Here is a 25,097-nt window from a genome sequence, read left to right on the forward strand (position 1 = left end):
TTATTGAGACTCAGATATCAAATCACTTCATCACTGTGAACAAGTACTGCCATCCTTAGGTGAAAATGGGGTTCTGCAGGGAATCTCTCTCTTCTTCCCTTCGCGATCTAGTCATTAAAGCCTAATTTAATTGTATTTATTATTGTTATTCAAGATATTTTGTGTTTATTGCATTTGCATTGCACCTGACCTGAATGAGTTCACACAGTGTAAATGGTCGTCACTAGTTACAATATCATAATTATGGCTAAACCCTGCCTATTCCTACAATTTCTCTCAAAACCTGATTTTAAATCTAACACTAACCTTAACTCTGACCTTAACCACACTGCTAACCTGATGCCTAACCTAGCCTTAAATTAAGACCAACATTTTTTTGTTTTCATGAATTGTTGAGATATTGACTATTTTACTTTGTGGCTGTAATAGTGACAACCCAGTGAAAACTACATGCAGGCCAACTCCCGCCTTGTCGCAAGGTGGTAGTATTGTGCAAATCAACATTTCGAGCATTACAGAAGAAGACGTAATTGTCAAGATGGCGGCGGCCTGTAGGACTGCATTTGCGGGGTTAAATGTTTTTCACTCCTCCTTTTGTACACATAAACAGGTATGAATTATTGTTACAGATTTCATCAAGGGTACATTTCAGTTGTGGACTTTATAGCCTGAAAGAGGAGCAGAAGACGGGAGTTGCTAGCTAGTATGCTAACGAAAGGCTAGCTCTGGTCCATCGCGCGACAACTAATTATTTGCCTCTACCATAAAATAATTAGAATACTAGAATGGCATGAGCCTTCTTATGATGGGATAAAGGTCAGGGAGTTGGTCAACCATGGTTTGCCAGTGCTGTGATAAGATAATGTAAAATAATGAATTTATCTGCATTAGGCTAGCAAGGCAGTTTGAGGAGTGATTCCATACATTTTGCCAATATTACATTGACCATGCAGTCAATCCACAGCCATACACTGGCTGAAGTCAGTTGATGATAGGACTTAAGACAAGTTGATACAGGAACTGATATTGTATCATATCAATACTCACAGCTTTCCAAAAAACAAAATTGGTGACATTTATGGTTTGTTTACATATGAGGCTATTTATACAGAAAATGTGTATAAAACCTGTATAAACTATTGATCATTTTTGACTAATTCATTACACAATTTCTAATATCACATTTTATTTTCCTGCACAAGTCAGGGTCATCCTTCTACTGCCATTAATTCCAATTAGACTGGTTTGGATTTCTCCCTGACCAATATGGCTGCCATATTCACCCCATTTTGGAACTTTGAGTGTTTATGACATTGCCCCTCTAGTAATTTAACAGGATCACTATGGCCTCTATGCTCTGATGCTTTCCATTTATCCTTTCATAGAAAATGTTTGTTTCCCTAACTTTGTTAAGTGACTACTGGCTTCAATCTATTTTCGTAACTTACCAAAGTAAAGATGTTGCTAGAGTGCTGGATAGCTTTTCTCTGCATGCGCGGTCATTCTTCTGTTGCCCAAAGACCGGCAGATGGCGATATTGAGCCATTTCAGCTTACCGTCCAAAGAGACTGCATGCAGCCGGTTATACACTCGTATCAACTGTGGACCGGTTCGTACATTCTCTATTCAGGCTGCAAAGGCGTTTCCTTTGTATGGTAAGATTAAATTACTATTGCCATCTGCCGGCCTTTTGGCTAAGTCTTCTAACTACGAAGGAAAACGTTTGAGCAGCACTTTGTGTCCCACCAGACTGGCTTCTGATACACGTGCATGCGTTGGATCAACACTACGAGCTGTATGCGCATCCTACGCATGAACGTGGACCAGAGGTAGATCTCCTGTATGCTATTATCTGTGTATGGTTTCTCAACTTATTCTGTGTTCCAGACTCTGAGAAGCTGCTGGAGTGTGGTGGAGCAGGTCAGAGGGTACTATGTTGACTGGAGAATGCTACGCGACGTGAAGAGAAGGCAGATGGCCTTTGACTATGCAGATGAAAGACTACGGATCAATGCACTAAGGAAGAACACTGTTCTCCCCAAGGAGCTTCAGGTAGCCCACAATTATGCATATTGTGCTTCAACTATCTTTTCTGTGGTTGTAATGTTCAGTGTTTTGTTGAATAGTTTGTTGGGATGTCCTTGCCCCAGTATCTGTGCGTTAGAGATGCCGACGATGAGTATGACGTGTCTTCTCTAACGCCTAGGAAGTTTCGATTCAGCTCCCATTAGACAGCAACAAAAATAATATTTTTTTAATTACAAGCAACTGAAAAAAATCCTATTCGGCACCTCCAATCACTCATTACTGCCACGCACAGGTTGTAAGTCTACAATAGCTCTGTACATTGGAGGTGCCAAAGTGGCATTTTTTTCCAGGTGCTTGTACATTTTCGGAAGTACATACTGGCCGTAAAGGGAGTAAATGAAGATCATTGCCCAGTAAAACTCCATATTTGTTGAGTAAAGAATGTATTTTGACATTAACGATAGCAAAGCTGTCGTTAATGAGAAAAGACACCTCATACTCAACGTCAACATCTCCAACGCACAGATCATGTTCTTCCTTTTTCCCCCCTTATGTTGCATTTAGTGCCACATTGATATTGATTACTACGTTGTGGGGTTTAGAGCTTGCAAGAAAGGCATTTCACTGTACTTGTGTGCGTGACATTGAAACTTGAAACTACTGGGGCGGGATGTCCTATGATAACATCAATTATAATTTCATTAATGGTAACGACAACTTGTTTGAGTAGCTTATGTTTGATGAAATATTAAGCCTCCACTATTTTACATGACAAATAACTGTCCTTGCAGGATGTTGCTGATAAAGAAATCGCCGCGCTACCACGTGACAGCTGCCCAGTACGAATCCGGAATAGATGTGTGATGACCTCACGGCCGCGGGGCGTCAAGCGCAGGTGGCGTCTCAGTCGCATAGTCTTCCGTCACCTGGCGGACCACAACCAGATGTCTGGAATACAGCGGGCCATGTGGTGATTTTATTTATCTCAATGATGTAGTGGTAAAAAAAAACTAATAGGTGGTCATCGTTTGCAGTGAGTAAAGTAATGCTCCCTAAACCTGTAAAAGACGGGTAAACACTCATGCAAAATATAAAAGCATTTACATGCATTTATCCTCTACTACACTACTGGTGATTAGGGTACTCATTGTCGGACGACCGGACCAACACAGTACACTATGCTGTGAAATCTGTATTTCTTTTCCACCCCACTTTGAATTATGTTAATTGAAGGTTGCAACTGACAGCTTGAAGGTGTCAACTGTATTAAAACAAATAAAAGGATGTATGTTTGAATCCCCTCCTGATTGTCTTTTAATGAGAATCGGTGCTTAGCTGTTCGTGTAGTAAAAAGCCTTATGTCAAGGATGCTCCTGAGATAGAAAATTATAAGTTATGTTCAATTAACCATTTGGTATTGCTGAGAGCTCACAGTGCTCAAATGAGGTTGTCCATTCACTTGTTATCATTCTGACAAAGTGCTTTCACTAGCAAAGTGTCTTTTCCATTACTGAATGTAACTATTCAATGGCTGCGTTTACACAGGGAGCCCAATTCGTTCAAAAATGTTTTTCACTAACTGGTCTTTTGAACAATGACATCAGGTCTTTTCACAGATCTTTTTCACAACTAGTGTGCCTCACATTTATCACTGAGACATTAACTACGTTTACATGCACACCAGTGTCCCGTTATTATTCGGGATACTCAAGTATTCTGTTTTTGAGTTGACACATATAAACATCATCCCGTTTACAATAACCTGAAAAAGCTTGTATCCCGGTTATGAGAAACCTGCATAAGATGCCTGGGATATGCTGATCTAAAACGGGATACTGTGGCATGTAAACATCTCATCCTGTTTACTGTTGTGTTTGCGGTCTGCGCAGGCTCAGTTGCACATATCATGGGTGTTGTGATGTTTTCATCTGACTGTCAAAAAGTAGGCTACCTGCACAGTTTGATCCACCATAATTTAGCCTACAATAAATAATTGCCTACTGGCTACTTTCACCCCTAATTTAGACATGTTTCTACTTATAATTTCTGACATTTGGCAGGCCATTTGTTTGTCAGCTATAGTTTGAACATGCAGCTTCTCTTCTGTTATAAGTTGTTGCCCAAGAAGACTAAAAGTAGTGCTCACTAGAATGACTTACATCAACAGAATGAATGCATTAGTAATCTATTCAACACCGGTAAAGTAGTCGGTTTCATTTAGGGACCGGGGAGAAAACGCAATAACTCCAAAACAGTGGAAAGATTGGTCCTGTGCAAAAAGCCAAATGTCATCAGTTTGACCGGTTTTAAGGAAATGAGAAGCTGATAACTTGATAAGACTTCAGTTGGTCTTGGGTGCATGTGTTATGTGGTTGGAATACTGACTGCTTGCATAACAGTGGCAAGATAACACATTACACACATTTGCATTATCTCAAGAGATGCTGAAATAAATATTTCTCCACTCCTGTTCCCGAGACAAAATTAACATTTGTTGAATATTTTCACTGCAAGAAATGCATAATTCTGCGAAGTTAATATTATTATATTACGCAACATGTGAGAGTCTATAGGCCTACAGTCAGTGTCCAGATTTCAGTTACTATTCCATTTAACCCATATACTTAAATTATGAATATTCTGTTTATTTTTGGATACAGGGATACTCATGAGTGGAATATCAAAGGTGTGTGTAAACAGCTTATCCCGAATAAGACCTTAAGCGGGATATGAGCTACTATCCAGAATACTGTGTGCATGTAAACATGGTCATTGATGTAGACTCCTATTTGCTAAATCCCTGGAGAACTCCCAGTTTTCAGACTGGCTCACCCCAACTAGACAGCAAATTACTGGACGGGCAAACAGCCACAAACTGAGCACTCCCATGACACGCACAGGCCGTTATCAGAACTCTCCCATTTCATACTTCACTAAACAGATCAATGCACACACCAAATAGCCCAGGGCCTTAAAAATGCCTTCCTAAGAACGCTAAAGATGTATTTTCTAAAGCTGCCACCCCTTACCTTGTTGTCGTAGTATTGTTGTTTTGTATACACAGTGTACAAAACATTAGGAACATCTCTTTCCATGACAGACTGACCAGGTGAAGATATGATCCCTTATTGATGTCACATTTTAAATCCACTTCAATCAGTGTAGATAAAGAGGAGAGACAGGTTGAATAAATATTTTCAAGCCTTAAGACATGGCTTGTGTATGCATGCCATTCTGAGGGTGAATGGGCAAGACAAAATATTTAAGTGCCTTTGAACAGCCTATGGTAGTAGGTACCAGGCGCACTGATTTAAGTGTCTCAAGAACTGCAACGCTGCTGGGTTTTTCACACTTAACCGTTTCCCTTGTGTATCAGGAATGGTCCACCACCCAACATCCAGCCAACTTGACACAACTGTAGGGTCAACATGGGCCAGCATCCCTGTGGAACGCTTTCGACACCTTGTAGTTCATGCCCCGATGATTTGAGGCTGTCCTGAGAGCAAAAGGGGATGCAACTCAATATTAGGAAGGCATATTTTAAAAATGTATTATATTAAAGCTGCAATATGTAACTTTTTGGGCGACCTGACCAAATTCACATAGAAATGTGAGCTATAGATCTGTCATTCTCATTGAAAGAAAGTACTGAACAAAAATATTAATACAACATGTCAAGTTGGCATGGGTCCCCAGATCCTCAAAAAGTTCTACAGCTGCACCATCGAGAGCATCCTGACTGGTTGCATCACCACATGGTATGGCAACTGCTCGGCATCTGACTGTAAGGCGCTACAGAGGGTAGTGCGTACGGCCCAGTACATCACTGGGGCCAAGCTTCCTGACATCCAGGACCTATATACTAGGCGGTGTCAGAGGAAGGCCCAAGAAATGTTCAAAGACTCCAGTCACCCAAGTGATAGACTGTTCTCTCTGCTACCGCATGGCAAGCAGTACCAGAGCACCAAGTCTAGGACCAAAAGGCTCCTTAACAGCTTCTACCCCCAAGCCATAAGACTGCTGAACAATGAATCAAATGGCCACCTGGACTATTTCCATTGACCCCCCCTTTGTTTTTACACTGCTGCTACTCGCTGTTTATTGTCTACGCTTTGTCACTTTCCAAATGCCATTGATTAACCTTTACCCCCGCACATTGACTCGGTACCCGCACCCCGTGTATCTAGCTTCGTTATTGTTATGTAATTTTCTTGTGTTACTTTTTGGATTGAGATATTTTTTCTTCACTTTAGTTTATTTTGTTAATATTTTCTTAACTCTATTTCTTGAACTGCATTGTTGGTTAAGGGCTTGTAAGAGCATGTGCATGTGACAAATACAATTTGATTTGTGTTGGTCCCATGTTTTCATGAGCTGAAATAAAATATATTGTATGTGTATGTATATTACTGTAAATATTGATCACATTCACATTCCTTGTGTATGATCATATATTTTGATACATTGAATGTTAATATTGTGTTATACATTTTTTACTTCCTGTTTCAGGAAGTGATGTCACTGAGTACTGCCCCTATATATAAGACCTTCCACCCCCACCTGGGATATGGATGCATGATGAAGACCTAAGGGTTGAAACGTTGTTATAAATAAATATCACCTGAGAGCATGAGCAGCAGTGTGTGGCATTTTCCTTTCTGTTTTCCCTGAAATAAAAGATCCCAGAATTTTTCCATATGCACAGAAAGCTTATTTCTCTCATTTTGTGCACAACTTTCTTTACATCCCTGTTAGTGAGCATTTCTCCTTTGCCAAGATAATCCATCCACATGACAGGTGTGGCATATCAAGATGCTGATTAAACAGTATGATCCGTTACACGATTACATGATCGTGCTGGGGACAATAAAAGGCCACTCTAAAATGTGCAGTTTTGTCACACAACACCTTGCCACATATTTTGAGGGAGTGTGCAATTGGCATGCTGGCTGCAGGAATGTCCACCAGAGCTGTTGCCAGATAATTTAATGTTAATTTCTCTACCATAAGCCACCTCAACGTCGTTTTAGAGAACTTGGTATTAAGTCCAACTGGCATCACAACCGCAGACCACGTGTAACCACACCAGCCCAGGACTGCTTTAATAAAGCCCCTTTGTGGGGAAAAACTCATTCTGATTGGCTGGGCTCCTCAGTGGGTAGGCCTGGCTGCCAAGTCGGTGGGTCTATGCCCTCCCAGGCCCACCCATGGCTGCGCCCCTGCCCAGTCATGTGAAATCCATAGATTAGGGCCTGATTAATTTATTTTATTTGACTGATTTCCTTATATAAACTATAACTCATTAAAATCGTTGAAATTGTTGCATGTTGCCTTTATATTTGTTGACAGTATATAAGAAGCGGTAGATCAGTTCTATGTGCACTATTTGTATGCTTTCTGTTCTTAAGTTTAGTTTTTGTGTCTTTACTTTCAGTTTTGTACACCAGCTTCAACCAGCTGAAAATACAATGTTTTTGGTTATTGACATTATATTTCACAGCGGTTTAGATTGTACGTTGATTCTCAACACAAATGAAATTAGGCGATATATTAGAATTTTAGCAACCAGGAAATGGCAGAGCGATTTCGGCATATTGCACAAGTGTTTTGCTAGTTTAGGATTTTACTATTCGATAATTATATATGATTGATGTTATGATTGTAAATGTGTACAATTCAATGTGACTGCGAGAAACCAATAAAACGTACTACTACTGCGTCTCAGAGCAAATATAGTGCTTTCGTCTAAATACACTGTCGATTTCTATTCTGAGCCAAATAGTAGTTGTACTTGTTTCCGTCAACTCTGGTAATGTGAAAGAAAAGTGAGAAAAAAATGATTAATAGGCAAATTGATTTTCAGGTATCCGTGGACCTTGTACAGTGCACATTTTGACCGATAGCGAAAGGTGAAAATATTGACGGAACTCAAGTGAAACACCAATCGCTCTAGACGGAGCATTTTCATTGTTACAAAGGAACACTGGAAACTTCGCTGTTCATCTATCCAAAACACACCCATACAAACCTTACAGAATAAACGACGAAATGGACCTCAGCGAACAGGTAATTAGCCATCTTGTTATGGGACTGCTGAGGATTGCATGAAAATAGCCCGGTCAAAGTCTTCTCATCTGGGTTACTTGCCAGTTTTCTACCAATGCTTATCTGGGACGTCAACGTTAGCAAGCTAGCTAACGTTAGCTGATGTTGCGCCATAGAATTGGAAATGAGCTAGAATACTTAATTCTAGTCATTTTAATATTATCTAAATTGTACACAGGTTGTACGGGCCAGTAACGTTAACTAAATATTAAGTCAACCGTGGCATGTCAAGTAGCTAGTTAACTTTAGTTAGCTATGTGTGTTAGCTTAATGTTGGCGTTTTGGTGTGGCAGCTAATTTACTTGTTAGCTAGCTAACGAGTGAGTTGCTTACTAGCTAGCTGTTGCAAATCAATGTTTGCTAGCTAACGTTAACTTTATTCTCGATGTTTTTTTTTATATACTTAGATCAACCAGTTGGAGACAGACCTACAGGAGATCGCCAGTCTTCTGGAGAAGTCTGAGAGAACACGTGTTCAGGATGTCCTGAAATTGGAACAGAAGAAGATTGAGAAGGAGATTTCAGTGAAGCGACATCAGAAAGAGCAGCAGGCAAAAAGGGAGGCAGATCCAACCTCTGCCTCAAAAGCATACACAGTCAAAATAAACAACTATGGTACTACTTTTGTAATATCCAAAAGTATTAATTGCTTTCCTAGCAGCTCAGCTAGCAAACAATAATGTAAAAAAAAATGTAGGCAACAGCGACTGCTGCTTTTACAATGAATGCATGTTCTTTGACGCAGGGTGGGACCAATCAGAAAAATTTGTCAAAATCTACATCACCCTCAATGGCGTACACAAGATTGCACCAGAAAATGTGAAGGTCACTTTCACAGAGAGGTAGGCTATGCATTAGTCATGTCACATTGATAAATGCTTCAATCCCTTTTTTGCTCTCTCTTAGTCAACACATTTTCCTGTTTTTATCTTATTTAAACTGATATTGTTTCCCTCATACAGGTCTTTCGTTCTACTTGTGAACGATTTGGATGGGAAGAACCATCAAATGACGATCAACAATCTTCTTAATCCTGTTGATGTTCAGGGCAGCTCTAAAAAGGTGTTTGATTATTTTAGATTTACATCAACATTGTAAACTGCAATACTTTATCTTGGCAAAGTGTAAATGACACATCCCTTGTTGTATCCTTATTTGTTATAGATTAAAACGGATATGGTCCTGGTAATGTGTAAGAAGAAGACTACCAAGAAGTGGGAATGCTTAACCCAGGTGCAGAAACAGACCAAAGAAAAAGAGTAAGTCAAACACAATTTAGTGTGCTAGGCCAAATAATTGAATGGTTCAAGATTAAATCACTCTTAATTGATTAGACTTGTAATGGATATTGAGCTGTAACTTTGACACTACAAGATGTTTACTGCCAAACCTTTTTAGAGAAATACAAATAACATTGTCGCTTTTGCACAGTAAGCCCAGTGTAAACCCAGATGAGAATGCTGATCCTAGCGATGGACTAATGAGCATGCTGAAAAAGATGTACTCTGATGGGGACGATGAGATGAAGCGCACCATCAACAAGGCCTGGTCTGAGTCCCAGGACAAGAAAGCCAAAGGAGATGGAGACATTAGCAACATGGGCATGTTTTGAACCTGATCCACCCCCTCTAAATCATGTGTCAAACTCATTACACCTAGAGCCGAGTGTCTGCATGTTTTCACTCCTCCCTTGTACTTAATTCATGAATTAAGATCACAAATTATTAAATAGCTCCCCTCACCTGGTTGTCTAGGTCTTAATTGTAAGCAAAAACCTGCTGACAGCGTTTCCCAAACTCTGTCCTCAGCTCATTCAAATTATCTAAACTTGGTGATTATTTGAATCAGCTGTGTAGTGCTAGGGCAAAAACCTAAACGTTCCCCCCTTGGGATCCCAGGGACTGAGTTTGGAAAACTCTGCACTAGGCCCTCCATTGAATGAGTTTGACACCACTGCTCTAAATCTACCAACCTTCCAGTCCTTCATTAGTTTTTTTTATTTTTGTACATTGATTTTGCATTCCAATGCCCTCTTAAAAGACCTTAAACTGGTTGAAAATGAAAGTTTGCAGTACTGTTAATCCTCAAATCATTCAAACGGTGATAACTGTGTTAAAATCCCACTTCATTAGGAAGATCACAAAGTATATTTGTGAAGGTAAAATTGCATTCATGTATGTATTCATTCATGCATTTCAGAATAAAATGTAAAAGTTATTCACTCTAAATGTTTCTTGTTGCCTTCCATGGTCTGGTTCTGAAATGCAAGTGAAGTGATTAAGATGCAGACCCCAGAGACATCTACATAAAAGGGATTGCCATTGTTTGAATTACGAGGGGGCAATTATTAGCAGGAACCTTTATTAAAAAGAAACATTCTTTATTCGTAAAATGTATTTTATGCCTAAAACCAAGGAAGCAGCTTTCAGATTGCTGAAAATGTACCGTTTTGAACACAGCGTCTCAACATGTAAAGCTGAGAAAGGGTTGACCTACTGGGTGTGTCTAGATCCTGAATTAACCCAGCCACTGATCATTTGCCATTATAAACCAGGTGGTTCGAGCCCTGATTGCCTGAAATCTGATATATCAGACTGAGGTATGACATAAAAATCATTTTACGATGTTAACAAGTTTTATAATAGCAATAAGGCACCTTAGGAGGTTGTGGTATATGACCAATATACCACGGCTAAAAGCTGTATCCAGACACCGCGTTGCGGTCCCCCCTTCCAGCGTTGGGGAACATCGCTGTGCATCCCTAGACTATTTCTATGGTCACAAGCCCTGTTCATGACAAGCTGTTCACACCCCTCTTATTGGTGTAGAGAATTTTGCATGTTTAAAGCTTATTTCCTGCAATTCTACACATTTTCTCATGGCGTGCAAAGAACATTTAGCCGTTTTAAAGCTATTTTCCTTTAAATTCTATACATTTTGCCATGTCTAATGTGTATTCATGTGATATTTGAGTGACAAAAAAATTACAGCTATATCTATAGGCTAAAAAAACTAAATAAAAAAAAACGTTAGCTGGCATGGGCTAGTTGATCTGGGCATTTCTGACAAGTTATAAATAGCTCTCTAAGTTATGCAATGATTAACATGACAAAAGGAACTGATGATGCACTACCCAAGTTCGAAATTGCACTTTGTGCACTCCACTATTACAACTTTCATGAGTACATTTAAAGCCGGACCCCCGCGCGACCACTGCCGAATGTGATATAGTTCATGCTGAAACCATTCAATGTTTAGTCCACTAGGTGGCATCTGGAATCACTTTCCCATGCACTGTCAGAAGTGAAATGAGTAGACAGCCTCAATATGTTCAGCCAAGTGATGTCAATGTGATAAAATGCTGTTCGTTGATTGCTGTTTTTATTTTATTACATGTAATTTAATTCCTAAGATACTGGTTACATTCTCATTTTTAAGACAAAATCATACTAACAAGAAACGTGACTAAATATATATTTAATCGTGATATAGAATATCCATGTCATGTTGATATAGAATAATACGTGTGACGTGCTCTGATAGAATAGCAGTGGTGGGAAAAGTACCCAATTGTCATACTAGAGTAAAGGTAAAGATACGTTAATAGAAAATGACTCAAGTAAAAGTGAGTCACCCAGTAAAATACTACTTGAGTAAAAGTATTTGGTTTTAAATATACTTAAGTATGAAAGTAAATGTAATTGCTAAAATATACTTAAGTATCAAAAGTAAATGTACAGGTATAAATCGTTTTACAGGTATAAATCGTTTTCAAATCAAATGTATTTATATAGCCCTTCTTACATCAACGGACATATCAAAGTGCTGTACAGAAACTATGGCCAGGGATGTTCTCTTGATAAGTATGTGAATTGAACCATTTTTCTGTCCTGCTACGCATTGAAAATGTAACGAGTACTTTTGGGTGTCAGGAAAAAATGTATGGAGTAAAAAGTACATCATTTTCTTTAGGAATGTAGTGAAGTAAAAGTTGTCAAAAATATAAATAGTAAAATAAAGTACAGATACCACAAAAAACGACTTAAGTAGTACTTTAAAGTATTTTTACTTAAGTACTTTACACAGCTGTATGATAGTGTTGTTGCTCTGATCATGTGAAAAAAATATATTTTATAAGACAGGTTTAAACCGTCCATGTCTCAAAAAATCATATCATTCAACAGCAGTGGAATCAATACAGTCACGTGACTGGATAAATTGTTCATGAGGACATTCAGTATTTCACACAGACATAAAAATCCCATTTATCGTTTCAATCAGCTTTGATTGAGAACTATTTCGAGCAAACAGGGTTGGTTCATTTCAGGAACGAGCCACCTATTCACCCGCCCACTTCTGTGACGTCAGGGACAGTTTATATAGCTGAGGAATTTTCTGCTTGGGCATGTCAGATGTTTCCGAGTTGGTTTTCAGGATACAACACCGCTAAAAGGATACATTGTTAAATCAGAGGATCGTTGGAGAATATTTATTTTTGGATGAATGGATACTGCGTGTTTTACCACCTCTCAGCGTACTTCATGTCTCACGATGAATCCGGATCTATTCAAACCTTGTCCAGAACATGGCCAAATTATTCTTCCTACTAAACCGAACAAGCCAAAATCGGAACAAATCAAACCAGATCTCGCCCAGGTGGTGACTGATTCCAAGACAGGAAAATCTTACAGCAAAGGAAAGCTTCTGGGAAAGGTATATTATTCTATCAATGTGATCTATGTGCTGCTATGTATCGCTCACACATCAATTATTTAGACACCGTTCTGGTGACAATGTGGCTTGATGGTAGTATGAAGAGATTGGCTATTGCTGCGTCAGTGTTACAACGTGGCAACTTTCATTAATTGGCATGATTTATTCCCGGTTGGTTCGCATGTTCTGCAAGCCAGGGCTACAAGTTACTGAACTGTGATTGTTTCATTGCGGGATAATGACCACGTGCGGGATATGACAAACTCTCTACCAGCTTCATTAATTCTCTAGCGAGGTATAATCTAGGCCACTAGCCCAACTATCGAGATTTTCTCTTACTTTATTTTGAGGTCATTGGTAGGCTATCTCCCAGCCGCCTTATTTTTGTTTTAAATAAGCCATCCATCATGAGGATAGTTAACGTTCTTTTACCAGTTGTAATGATGCGATGTAACGCCGGACGTGTCACTGATAATGAATTAGTTGATAGAATGTACATCTTCTAAATGCATCTTGTATCATGATACAATGTATTAACACAGCGCCGTGTCTAAACATCTTCGCCTGTCTGTGCTGCCGCATGGGGAGGATTTTTTTTTTTGTTAAAATGCTGCAGTCACATTATCCTAATTCGAATTTCATTATAAACAAATGGTAGTGTAATTGACACAATTGCTAATGTCATTCTTATTTAACAATTTGTATTTGAAGAAAGAAACGCATCACATTTCTGTACAAGATGTGTGGTTACAACATACGTCATTGGATAGGCAATGCCAACAGGCAGGTGCAAATTAGAATATCGTTTTGAGAAATGCATGAAAAGAAATGTCACTGGAAACAGTAATTTTTATGGATCAAATTAAGGCCAATACTGATTTGTAGTGTATTGTTTTTCTTCAAAGGGTGGCTTTGCACGATGCTATGAAATGACAGACCTTTCCAACAACAAAATGTATGCTGTGAAGGTGATACCACAGAGCAGGGTGTCAAAACCTCATCAAAGGGATAAGGCAAGGACACATTTCATTGTCAATCATCTGCAGACTTAACTTCTTTCCAAAAAGGATTAGTCTTTATTCCTACTGATATTTTGGTACCTGTTTTTATTACTCTTCCGACAGATAACAAATGAAATCGAACTTCACAAAACCCTACATCACAAACATGTGGTGAAGTTCTCCCATCATTTCGAAGACCAAGACAACATCTATATTTTCCTTGAGCTCTGCAGTAGAAAGGTGAGCTGTGCGGTTGCTTTGGTCTGTGGTGGTACAGCTTGTGCAGACACTCTGAAGGGTGTTCACTGGGTACTGACAGCACTCTGACCTTGTCGTTGTAGTCCCTGGCACACATTTGGAAAGCAAGACACACACTGACAGACCCAGAAGTGCGGTACTACCTCCGGCAGATCATATCTGGGCTGAAGTACCTTCACCACAGAGGCATCCTTCACAGGGATCTCAAATTAGGTGTGTATAGTGATTTGTGGAATAAGATGTATCGTTTGGATTATTTTACCACACAACCTCATTCAGTTCAGCCATTTTGAAAATCTCAATGGCATATTTTGAATTTGTCATTATGTTGTGCTTTTATATCAAAGCACTTCAGACTACTCCTCATGGGAGGCCTGGGAAAACTGACTTGACAAATGTTGCCCTTGCAGGCAATTTCTTTGTGAATGAGAACATGGAGTTGCGGTTGGGAGACTTTGGGCTTGCTGCGAAGTTGGAAACAGTCGAGCAGAGGAAGAAGTAAGTCAACTGGTGAAATGTGTCCTATTCCTTTGGAATATTCTTGTTTCCTTCAAAGCCAAGCCGAGGTGAAAAACTGCTCTAATGCAAATGGTTTCTCCTCAGAACAATCTGTGGAACGCCAAACTACCTTGCCCCCGAGGTGTTAAACAGGCAGGGCCATGGAACGGAGTCTGACGTCTGGTCACTAGGTTGTGTAATGTAAGTATACTTGGAATGTTTGTCTTCTGGTGTCAGTTGTATTTGACTAAGTGCGTACTTGTCACACTTTGATCTATGGTGGTACTACAGCTCCTACTTAGGCCTTGAATGTAAATGATATACACAACTGAGTATTCAAATGGTTTAAGGGTTATGAGGTAGATCATTGGTAAGGTAGTTTAATATTTTATAATATTCCTCAAATGGAGTGTGTCAACAGTTTAAATCAACTGGCTGTGGAGGGACTTAATATTTTTATTTGCTTCAACCAGGTACACACTGATGTGTGGGAACCCTCCCTTTGAAACCCTTGACCTGAAGGAGACATACAAGTGTATCAAGGAAGTAAAATACAACCTGCCCTCGACCCTGTCTCCTGCGGCTCAGAAGCTCATCTCTGGCATTTTGCAGAAGGACCCCAGTGACCGCCTCACACTGGACCAAATCCTGAACCACCAATTCTTCACCAAGGTATGTGGCCCATGCCCTGGAATTAGGTGTGACTTTACAGCACCAATTCCCAAAGCTTTTTACTCATTGGATTATATTTTGAGCCCCCTCCAATGCTTTGATTTGTACTTGTATTTTGAATGACATTCCAATTGCATTATGCTTCATCTTGAGATGGAATTTTGGTACAATTGGGGGGCTGAGCCTTGGATATAAAGTGTACTTTCTAAAGAGCCACACTAGGAATAAGACTAAAGAGTGACTTGAGAGGATGGCAGTATTAAGTGCGATAAGTTGGGTCCTTGAATTGCCGACCTTGCAGTTTCCCTGACCTAAACTTTTTTTTTTTTTCTTCTCAGGCTTTCACCCCGGATAAACTGCCTCCCAGCAGCTGTGTGACAGTGCCAGAGCTCAACCCACCCAGCCCTGCCAAGAGGTTTTTCACAAAGATGGCCAAGAGTCTCTTTGGCAAGAGAAAATCCAAAGGTAAGCTTTGTGGCAAGTCATGACTGACCTTCAAAAGGCTGCAGTTTAACCCCAGAATAAGGGAGTAATTTAACACGTTTGGTTTTAGTGGAGAAGAACCATTGTGAAGAGCGAGAGAGCATCTCCAAACTTGTGTCCGGCATCGTCAAATGCTCCATCAGTCGCCAGATGAGTTACAAAACAGTTTGCACCGATGAGGTATGTATTATTTTGAAGAGTGGATTGTTTTTAGCATAAGCCAAACTTTTCTATAGTGCAGGCTAGACTTAAGGTTAATTACTTTCAAACAATGCAGCAGTGTTGCTTGTTAGCTGAGATGAAGCAAGAGACCAAGACCATCAAGGGACTGTCAGAGGGCAGTCATAGTAGTGAATGTTTTAAAAGGCTTGTGAATCTTCCCTGTGGCTCAGTTGGTAGAGCAAGGTGTTTGCAACGACAGCATGGTGTGTGCAACGCCAGGGTTGTGGGTTCAACTCCCACTGGGGGCCAGTACAAAAAAATGCATGAAATGTAGACGCTCTAAGTGACTAAAATGTAAATCAGGCCTGTGGAACATAATGCAATTGCATATGCACTCTGTAAATCATAGTACTCCCAGCCTCCTGATGTCTGTAGCTCCTATTCAATACAACAAACTGCATTTGGCTCATGTGCCATTCTATGTAAGGAAGGACAACTGCTCATGACAGCTGTTTCCTCTTTCAGGCTCCCCCTCCCACAGTAGGCCAGCAAGTCAGCTCTGGTCTGCTGGATACTCCAGCTGAGGAGGAGTCCAGGAAGTCTGCAGCATCACGCTCCTTTAAAGGCACGGTGGCCAGCAGCACTGAACGTAAGTCACTACTTGGGCTCAGTTTGATGAACCTCAATTGCTGAACATGATGCTTTAAATGTGGCAATGTGCCAATAATGGACCACTAACAGATCATGATCTCTTCCATATGTATAGCTGAGACAGCTTTTCATCTACATGGATTATATTTAAGTGGCATAAGTGCATGGCTTGTTTTGTAACGTCTGAGCTCATGGGCCTGATAAGTGGTTGAATCAGTTTGCCAGGCTGTCACACTGTTGGTACAACTAAACTTCACCCTCCCCTCTCTCCAGCATGTGAAGATGGCGTTACCCCTGCGTCTATAGCGGAGTCGGCCATGAAGGTCCTCAACAGCTGTTTGTCTGCCATGCCTGCAGGTGAGCTTAAAGCCTCTCCACAAGCTGTTCTAGTACTAAACTTGAAATGGCATTTAAACAAGTTGATTATACTGAAATCCTCTATTACTGAGCCATTTCTAAACTGGTGTCTTCCTCTCCAGCTACAAGAAACCCGCCATGTCTTTCCAGGCCCAAATCCTTTATCTGGGTCACAAAGTGGGTTGATTATTCCAACAAATATGGCTTTGGCTACCAGCTCTCCAATCAAAACATTGGTGTGCTCTTCAATGAGGGGACACACTTGAGTCTGTGTGATCAACGCAAGTAAGAGTCCTTTTCAACGTGATAAATTATATTCAAGCAGTTATTAGCCTTAGTGTATTGATTTGCCAACCTGTATTCTGCTGGTTTATTGTAGCCTTTTCAATGTCTCAAACCCTTGTCTCGTTTAATGCATCTCCGTTGTCTTCCCCACAGGACTGTGCACTACTGCTTGACCAACAACAAACACTTCACCTTTCAGGCCAGTGCTTTACCAGAGCAGCTCTGCAGTCAGAAGCAGATTGTGGAGCTGATGGCCAACTACATGGAACAGAACCTCATGGAGGTAAGGCATTGAAGGTTCTCTATTAACCACCTTATCAGGGTATGACTAATCAGGATGTACAGTGCCTTGCAAAAGTATTCATCCCCCTCGCTTTTTTTCCTATTTTGTTGCATTACAACCTGTCTTTACAATGGATTTATTTGGATTTCATTTAATGGACATATTCAAAATAGTCCAAATTGGTGAAATGAAAAAATAACTTGTTTAAAATTAAAAGAAATGGAAAAGTGGTGTGCATATGCATTCACCCCCTTTGCTATGAAGCCCCTAAATAAGATCTGGTGCAAACCATTACCTTCAGAAATCGCATAATTAGTTAGATTGCGCACAGGTGGACTTGATTTAAGGGTCACATGCTCTGTCACATGAGCTCAGTGTATATATACATGTGTTCTGAAAGGCCCCAGAGTCTGCACATCACTAAGAAGGGGCACCACAAAGCAAGCAGCACCATGAAGACCAAGGAGTGCTACAACAGGTCAGGGACAAAGTTGTGAAGTACAAATCAGGGTTGGGTTATGAAAAAATATCCTATACTTTTAACATCCCACGGAGCATGACTAAATCCATTATTTATAAAATGGAAAGAATATGGCACCACAACAAACCTGCCAAGTGGGCTGCCCAACCAACTCACGGACCAGGCAAGGAGGGCATTAATCGGAGGCAACAATGAGACTAAAGATGACCCTGAAGGAGCTGCAAAGCTCCACAGTGGAGATTGGAGTATTTGTCCATAGGACCACTTTAAGCCGTACACTCCACAGAGCTGGGCTTTACAGAAGTGTCCAGAAAAAAAATCCATTACTTAAAGACAAAGTGAACATGTGGTGTTTGCCAAAAGGTATGTGGGAGACTCCCCAAACATATGGAAGAAGGTATTCGGGGGTCAGACAAGACTCAAATTTAGCTTTTTGGCGTGTCTGGTGCAAACCCAACACCACATCACCCCAAGAACACCATCCCCACAGTGAAGCATGGCGGTAGCAGCATCATGCTGTGGGATGTTTTTCATTGGCAGGGACAAGGAAACTGGTCAGAATTGAAGGAATGACGGATTGTGCTAAATACAGGGAATTTCTTGAGGGGAAACCTGTTTCAATCGTCCAGAGATTTGAGACTGGGATGGAGGTTCACCTTCCATCAGGACAATGACCCTAAGCATACTGTTAAAGCAACACTCAAGTTATTTTTTTTTGAAGGGGAAATATTTGTCTTGGAATGGCCTAGTCAAAGCACAGACCTCAATCCAATTGAGAATCTGTGGTATGACTTAAAGATGGCTGTACACCAGTGGAATCCATCCAACTTTAAGGCGCTGGATCAGTTTTGCCTTGAATGTAAATATTTAGCATCTTTAAACTGGTAGGCATGTTTAAATCAAATGATACAAACCCCCCCAAAATCAACTTTAATTCTAGGTTGTAAAGCAACAAAATTGGAAAAATGCCAGGGGGTGTGAACTTTCCCAAGTCACTAGTTTTATGATCAACATGGGATTGTAAATTAACAAGTTTCTTGTCTCTTCCAGGGTGGCGACCTCCACTGTGAAGACCAGCCTTCCTCCCAGCCACCGCTCCTTCTGCAGTGGGTGAAGACCGACCATGCTCTGGTGATGCTCTTCAACAACGGTACCCTGCAGGTAAGACCTTACAGCCACACTGTCACAACCTGTAGATATTAGGTTGCTTTTAGAGCACCATTTAGTTCTAAAACCCTCTTGTGATAGCTTGGCACTGTAATTATGCACCTTGACTTTATTTATCTGCCTCCTCCCCAGGTGAATTTCTACACCGACCACACCAAGATCATCCTGTGCAAGTCCTCCGACTCTTACCTACTGACCTACATCAGCCGCGAACGCGTCTCCTACACATACCTCCTGAGCATGCTGTCAGAAATGGGCTGTTCTGCCGAGCTGAAGCACCGCATGCGCTACGTGGTCCAGCTGCTCCAACATCACGGAGATTCATAATGGACCCACAGCTCAAGTAAGGTGATGTTGTCCCAAGATGCTGAATTTTCCCCCACTAATGGTTAGAATTGGGGGAGGGGAAGCTGATCATGGATCTGTACCTAGGGATAACTTCACCCCCAGGGCCATGACTCCTGGCACCATCCACAAGTCTCAACCAACCTGCTGCTTTCTGCTTCCACTGGGAGCAAATGACCAGGAGGCTCTGTTCATTCAGGGAGTCCTCCCCAATCTTAGGCTAGTGTCTGGCCTCTTTGGACTATGGTGCCCTTTTGTTTTTTTTTTGAATGAACCTATAATCTGACTACAGTATCACACTACTGGCTTGATTCACTTCATGTGCACAACCTGACCCTGTTCTCTCAGCTAATGCTCAGACCTGATTCTGAAATGGCAGTGGGACCAGACCACAAGCTGCCAAGTGACCACCCCCCCAATGTCAACTGAAGTTGGTCTTAGCTTTTTTTTATGCTTTGACATCGCTTGCCTTTTTTATGATAATTCAACTTCACTAATTGGTACACAACAGCATACGGAGGGCAATGGGTGTGACAACTTTCACTATTTCTTTGGATTCGCAGTAATTTTACCACTTAGTTTTTAGCTATAGATACCAAAAGGTCATTCTTTTTTAACCTTAACTGGGTAATATAGATTTTTAGTGTTCTGTTGAAAAAGGCTGCGCTACATTGCGTTGCTGTTTGGCAAAGGGGATAAAGTGCCTTTGAGGGATGTCTGCCTGTATTGTGCAATAACGGCCCTTTTGAATGTGGACGTGGTGGCATGAGATGGTCTACGGAGGCAAGTACTTTTTACTTGGAGTTGGTTAACTTCAAATGTCTGAATGGCACTAGTGTCACTACCTGGTATAAGCTTTTGATAAAATGGTATAACCCTGTAATATCAGTACGTACAAAAAAAATAAGTATTGTGTTTATCATACTGTACCATCCTCTTTGGTTTACATTGCCATCTCTACCCAGAGTTGGATTCTTAAACTGTGATTCCTGAGTGCAAGTATTATACAACTTCCGGGTAATGTCTTGTCAAATCCAACATTTCCAAAGCATCTGCTTTTTCAGAATCTTTATTTTTGTGCACAATAGTGTCCTGTATTTATTTTATTTATACATTTATTTATTGTAATTGTATGGTCTTGACACATGGGAAATGTTCAATATGATCACTTTTGTGCTGTATTGGAGTAAAATAAAGTTTATGGAAATCACATTGACAATTTGCTTTACTTAATCTGAAACTACAACTGAATGGTTGCTTTTTTTATTTTTTTATTTTTTTTCCCCCATGAGTAAAATGTCTGTACAAGAGTGCAACATTTGACAATGGTGTTGGTGAAAAACAAATTGATCCACAAATGAGTGTTGGCATACATTAGAACTGATGTTCTGGCCCTAGGAATTTACCAGCGTTCATCCAGGTGAACTAGATGCAACTTAAATCTAATGGATGTCACTCACTCAAAATAAACCTATTGGACCAAGGAAAAAATAAGGGTTTTTGGAACATGACAACTGCAAAGTCATCAGGCTGTGAGTCCCACAAACAGCAACTGGCCACCCATGGGTCCTGGCTCCTGTTCTGCCCCACGACCTGATGCACCAGCATGTACCGTGCAAGACTGAGCTTTTACTTTTCACTGTGTCTGACAAGATGTCTGTCCAGTTAACTATCCAACATGGCTTCTGGACCTTACTGGCTTCAAAAAGATGGCCCTTCTCTGGTTGTCTTCTAGGTGTTCTCTAGCTGGATCTCCTGGACAGGCTAATGGAGAGGCAACCAAGAAGCTGGTCAGACTGCCCTGAAGCCAACCGCTAAAGAAAGTGTTTGTCAGGGCGATTGAGTCCTGGTGTAAAAGGGTAGTTGTGGTAGAAGTTGCTGGGTCCTGGATGAGGACTTTTTTTCTTCCACCTTTATTTAACCAGGTAGGCTAGTTGAGAACAAGTTCTTATTTACAATTGCAACCTGGCCAAGATTAAGCGACGCAGTACGACAGTTACACATGGAATAAACAAGCGTACAGTCAACAGTCTATATAGTGTGTGCAAGTGTTGTGAAGGCAATAAATGGGCCATAGTAGTGACGTAATTACGGTTTAGCAAATTGACACGGGTGATAGATGAGCAAGTAGAAAGAGGTGTGCAAAAGAGCAGAAAAGTAAAGAACATATAGGGGGACAGGCCCCAGGGAAGCCCCTCAGGAGTAGAGCGGGGGTGTTGTGGGTGGTGCTCCCGGACCCCCATGGTTGTGGCTTGCTGGTTAAACTGGGCCAGGGGCTGCTGGGTTATATCGAGCCAGACCTGAAAGTCAAGGGAGCTGTACTGTACCAAGATGCTGGTGCATTCATTTCATCGCATGAATTTACATCACTATTCTGTGCCAGAGGAATCAATCTGTCTTGAACTATTGATTTCACAGTGCTGCCCTAAGACTTGTCTATGGTATTAGTAAAATCTCCCACGTAGAGATTGAAAATGGTCTTTAGATAAAATGTAAATTAGACACGAACACCTTGTCACGAGTTCTTTCTGAATTTCCATAATCCACACTAACAAAGAATTTTGGATTACTTTAACTGTTGTAGTTTCATCCCATTGGCTAATACCCTCATGAATTCCTATCAGCATTTGTAAAATGCTGTCATTGAGTACAATTTCTCCTATTCACATTTACATTTTACATTTACGTCATTTAGCAGACGCTCTTATCCAGAGCGACTTACAAATTGGTGCATTCACCTTATGATATCCAGTGGAACAACCACTTTACAATAGTACATCTATATCTTTTTTTGGGGGGGGTTAGAAGGACTACTTAATCCTATCCCAGGTATTCCTTAAAGAGGTGGGGTTTCAGGTGTCTCCGGGAAGGTGGTGATTGACTCCGCTGTCCTGGCGTCGTGAGGGAGCTTGTTCCACTATTGGGGTGCCAGAGCAGCGAACAGTTTTGACTGGGCTGAGCGGGAACTGTGCTTCCGCAGAGGTAGGGAGGCGAGCAGGCCAGAGGTGGATGAACGCAGTGCCCTTCTTTGGGTGTAGGGACTGATCAAAGCCTGAAGGTACGGAGGTGCTGTTCCTCTCAGAGCTCCGTAGGCAAGCACCATGGTCTTGTAGCAGATGCGAGCTTCAACTGGAAGCCAGTGGAGTGTGCGGAGGAGCGGGGTGACGTGAGAGAACTTGGGAAGGTTGAACACCAGATGGGCTGCGGCGTTCTGGATGAGTTGTAGGGGTTTGATGGCACAGGCAGGGAACCCCGCCAACAGCGAGTTGCAGTAATCCAGACGGGAGATGACAAGTGCCTGGATTAGGACCTGCGCCACTTCCTGTGGGAGGCAGGGTCGTACTCTGCGAATGTTGTAGAGCATGAACCTACAGGATCGGGTCACCGCCTTGATGTTAGCGGAGAACGACAGGGTGTTGTCCAGGGTCACGCCAAGGCTCTTAGCACTCTGGGAGGAGGACACAATGGAGTTGTCAACCGTGATGGCGAGATCATGGAACGGGCAGTCCTTCCCCGGGAGGAAGAGCAGCTCCGTCTTGCCGAGGTTCAGCTTGAGGTGGTGATCCGTCATCCACACTGATATGTCTGCCAGACATGCAGAGATGCGTTTCGCCACCTGGTTATCATAAGGGGGAAAGGAGAAGATTAATTGTGTGTCGTCTGCGTAGCAATGATAGGAGAGACCATGTGAGGATATGACAGAGCCAAGTGACTTGGTGTATAGCGAGAATAGGAGAGGGCCTAGAACTGAGCCCTGGGGGACACCAGTGGTGAGAGCACGTGGTGCGGAGACGGATTCTCGCCACGCCACCTGGTAGGAGCGCCCTGTCAGGTAGGACGCAATCCAAGAGTTGAGCCGCGCCGGAGATGCCCAACTCGGAGAGGAGGATCTGATGGTTCACAGTATCAAAGGCAGCAGATAGGTCTAGAAGGATGAGAGCAGAGGAGAGAGAGTTAGCTTTAGCAGTGCGGAGAGCCTCCGTGACACAGAGAAGAGCAGTCTCAGTTGAATGACCAGTCTTGAAACCTGACTGATTTGGATCAAGAAGGTCATTCTGAGAGAGATAGCAAGAGAGCTGGCCAAGGACGGCACGCTCAAGAGTTTTGGAGAGGAAAGAAAGAAGGGATACTGGTCTGTAGTTGTTGACATCGGAGGGATCGAGTGTAGGTTTTTTGAAAAGGGGTGCAACTCTCGCTCTCTTGAAGACGGAAGGGACGTAGCCAGCGGTCAAGGATGAGTTGATGAGCGAGGTGAGGTAAGGGAGAAGGTCTCCGGAAATGGTCAACAGTAGCTTTAAATAGCCTCTTTAAAGCTACGTACAGTATGTAAGCACATGCATACAATCGCAGGTGAGAATTAGCTTTTTAAACAAAACATGGCAGGGAAATTATGTTCACTTGAAAAACAAGTTATGTTGCATGTGTGTCACTATATACAATCACATTCTGTACTGTAGTCTTCTACCCTCCACTTCTCTTCAAATGAGTCAACCATGTAGCTGGTGGCATAAAGTGGATATATACCACACCCACCCTAAAAACAACGAATGGACTTACTGTCACTAGCCCGCTACAACCAATAACAACAGTAATATTAATATGACCTTACCTTTTAAATTCACCCGAGAGACTATGATGATAAACTCTCTCGTATAAGCAACAAAACATTTCACCATGTCATTGAATCTCGGTAGAAATTTGGTGAAGAAAATACGAAATTCCCTTACCTCGATGACTTCTGCAAATCCAATCAGTTTTCCGCATTGATTCAAAGTCATCACTTAGATAAATTTTTTAAAATGACACGGAAGCAACTCGTTTTTGCCCAGTGGGTGACTTACTTCCACGTCTGCTATTGTCATGGCAAATCGTTTTATTTAACCTAAAAGGAGTGACCTTGAATCAATGGTGTTGTCTGCGTTTGCTGTCTTTGGAATCATTCGATTAAGAATTACATATACGAATGGATGAACATGACATTGTCAATAACTGGAATAGTGAACAGGATCCATCATGTGGGTATTTTATTGCTGAGTTTCTATAGCATTGGTGTTGGAGACACTATTTACATTGGACTATTTAATTTTGAGATTCATGCATGATTAACAGATGACCTTCCCCATAGTACGATGGCTTTGTATTTATAAAGCACAAAATATCTGCGTTTACACAGGCAGCCCAATTTAGATATTTTCCCACTATTTTCCCACTTTTCCCACTGTGCGCCGCCCTATGGGACTCCCAATTACGCCGGATGGAATACAGCCTGGAATCGAATCAGGGACTGTAGTGACACCTCTTGCACTGAGTGCCTTAGACCTCTGCGCCACTCGGGACACTCGCAACATCCAAACAGCGGAACTGGGGCACCAGCGGGTGGTCATCAAAAGGCATCTGCCACCCATCGGGAGAGAGAGTGGGTTTACGCTTGCCTTACTCAAGCTAAATGTGCTATTCCAAATGCTTAATTGCAATGTCACTTTATCTTTTAATTTCAGGGCATTCAGAGTAATGCATTAGTACAAATGAGATTCCCTCTTAGTTTTTAAGGAGGGTATTGTTTTACTCGAACCAAAAATACCCCCAAAGCATCCATGAGAGTAATTCT

The 25,097-nt window shown here is 41.4% G+C and overlaps 3 protein-coding genes across 4 annotated transcripts; all 3 read left to right on the forward strand.

Annotated features, from left to right (window-relative positions):
- Window positions 1-486: 486 nt before the first annotated feature.
- Window positions 487-3,324, forward strand: mrps14 (mitochondrial ribosomal protein S14). The gene is made up of 3 exons (XM_014190605.2): window positions 487-610; window positions 1,888-2,052; window positions 2,820-3,324. The coding sequence occupies exons 1-3, from the start codon at window positions 539-541 to the stop codon at window positions 3,000-3,002; spliced, it is 420 nt and encodes a 139-aa protein (XP_014046080.1). The 5' UTR covers window positions 487-538; the 3' UTR covers window positions 3,003-3,324.
- A 4,470-nt stretch (window positions 3,325-7,794) lies between these two features.
- On the forward strand, window positions 7,795-10,361 carry cacybp (calcyclin binding protein). 2 transcript variants are annotated; one of them, NM_001140952.1, is given in 7 exon segments: window positions 8,011-8,094; window positions 8,541-8,748; window positions 8,879-8,975; window positions 9,096-9,195; window positions 9,298-9,392; window positions 9,565-9,741; window positions 9,744-10,358. In NM_001140952.1, coding segments are annotated over 7 exon segments (717 nt in total). In that variant the 5' UTR covers window positions 8,011-8,076; the 3' UTR covers window positions 9,766-10,358.
- Window positions 10,362-12,525: 2,164 nt separating this feature from the next.
- plk3 (polo-like kinase 3 (Drosophila)) lies at window positions 12,526-20,699 on the forward strand. Its single transcript, XM_014190603.2, has 15 exons — window positions 12,526-12,846; window positions 13,752-13,859; window positions 13,971-14,087; window positions 14,189-14,318; window positions 14,516-14,603; window positions 14,709-14,804; window positions 15,077-15,275; window positions 15,614-15,740; window positions 15,829-15,938; window positions 16,446-16,569; window positions 16,845-16,928; window positions 17,051-17,213; window positions 17,367-17,496; window positions 19,028-19,138; window positions 19,277-20,699. Exons 1-15 carry the CDS (start codon window positions 12,637-12,639, stop codon window positions 19,469-19,471), a joined length of 1,992 nt encoding a protein of 663 aa, XP_014046078.2. The 5' UTR covers window positions 12,526-12,636; the 3' UTR covers window positions 19,472-20,699.
- Window positions 20,700-25,097: the final 4,398 nt, after the last annotated feature.

This window comes from Salmo salar, chromosome ssa03, assembly GCF_905237065.1.
Source record: "Salmo salar chromosome ssa03, Ssal_v3.1, whole genome shotgun sequence".
NCBI lineage: Eukaryota > Metazoa > Chordata > Actinopteri > Salmoniformes > Salmonidae > Salmo > Salmo salar.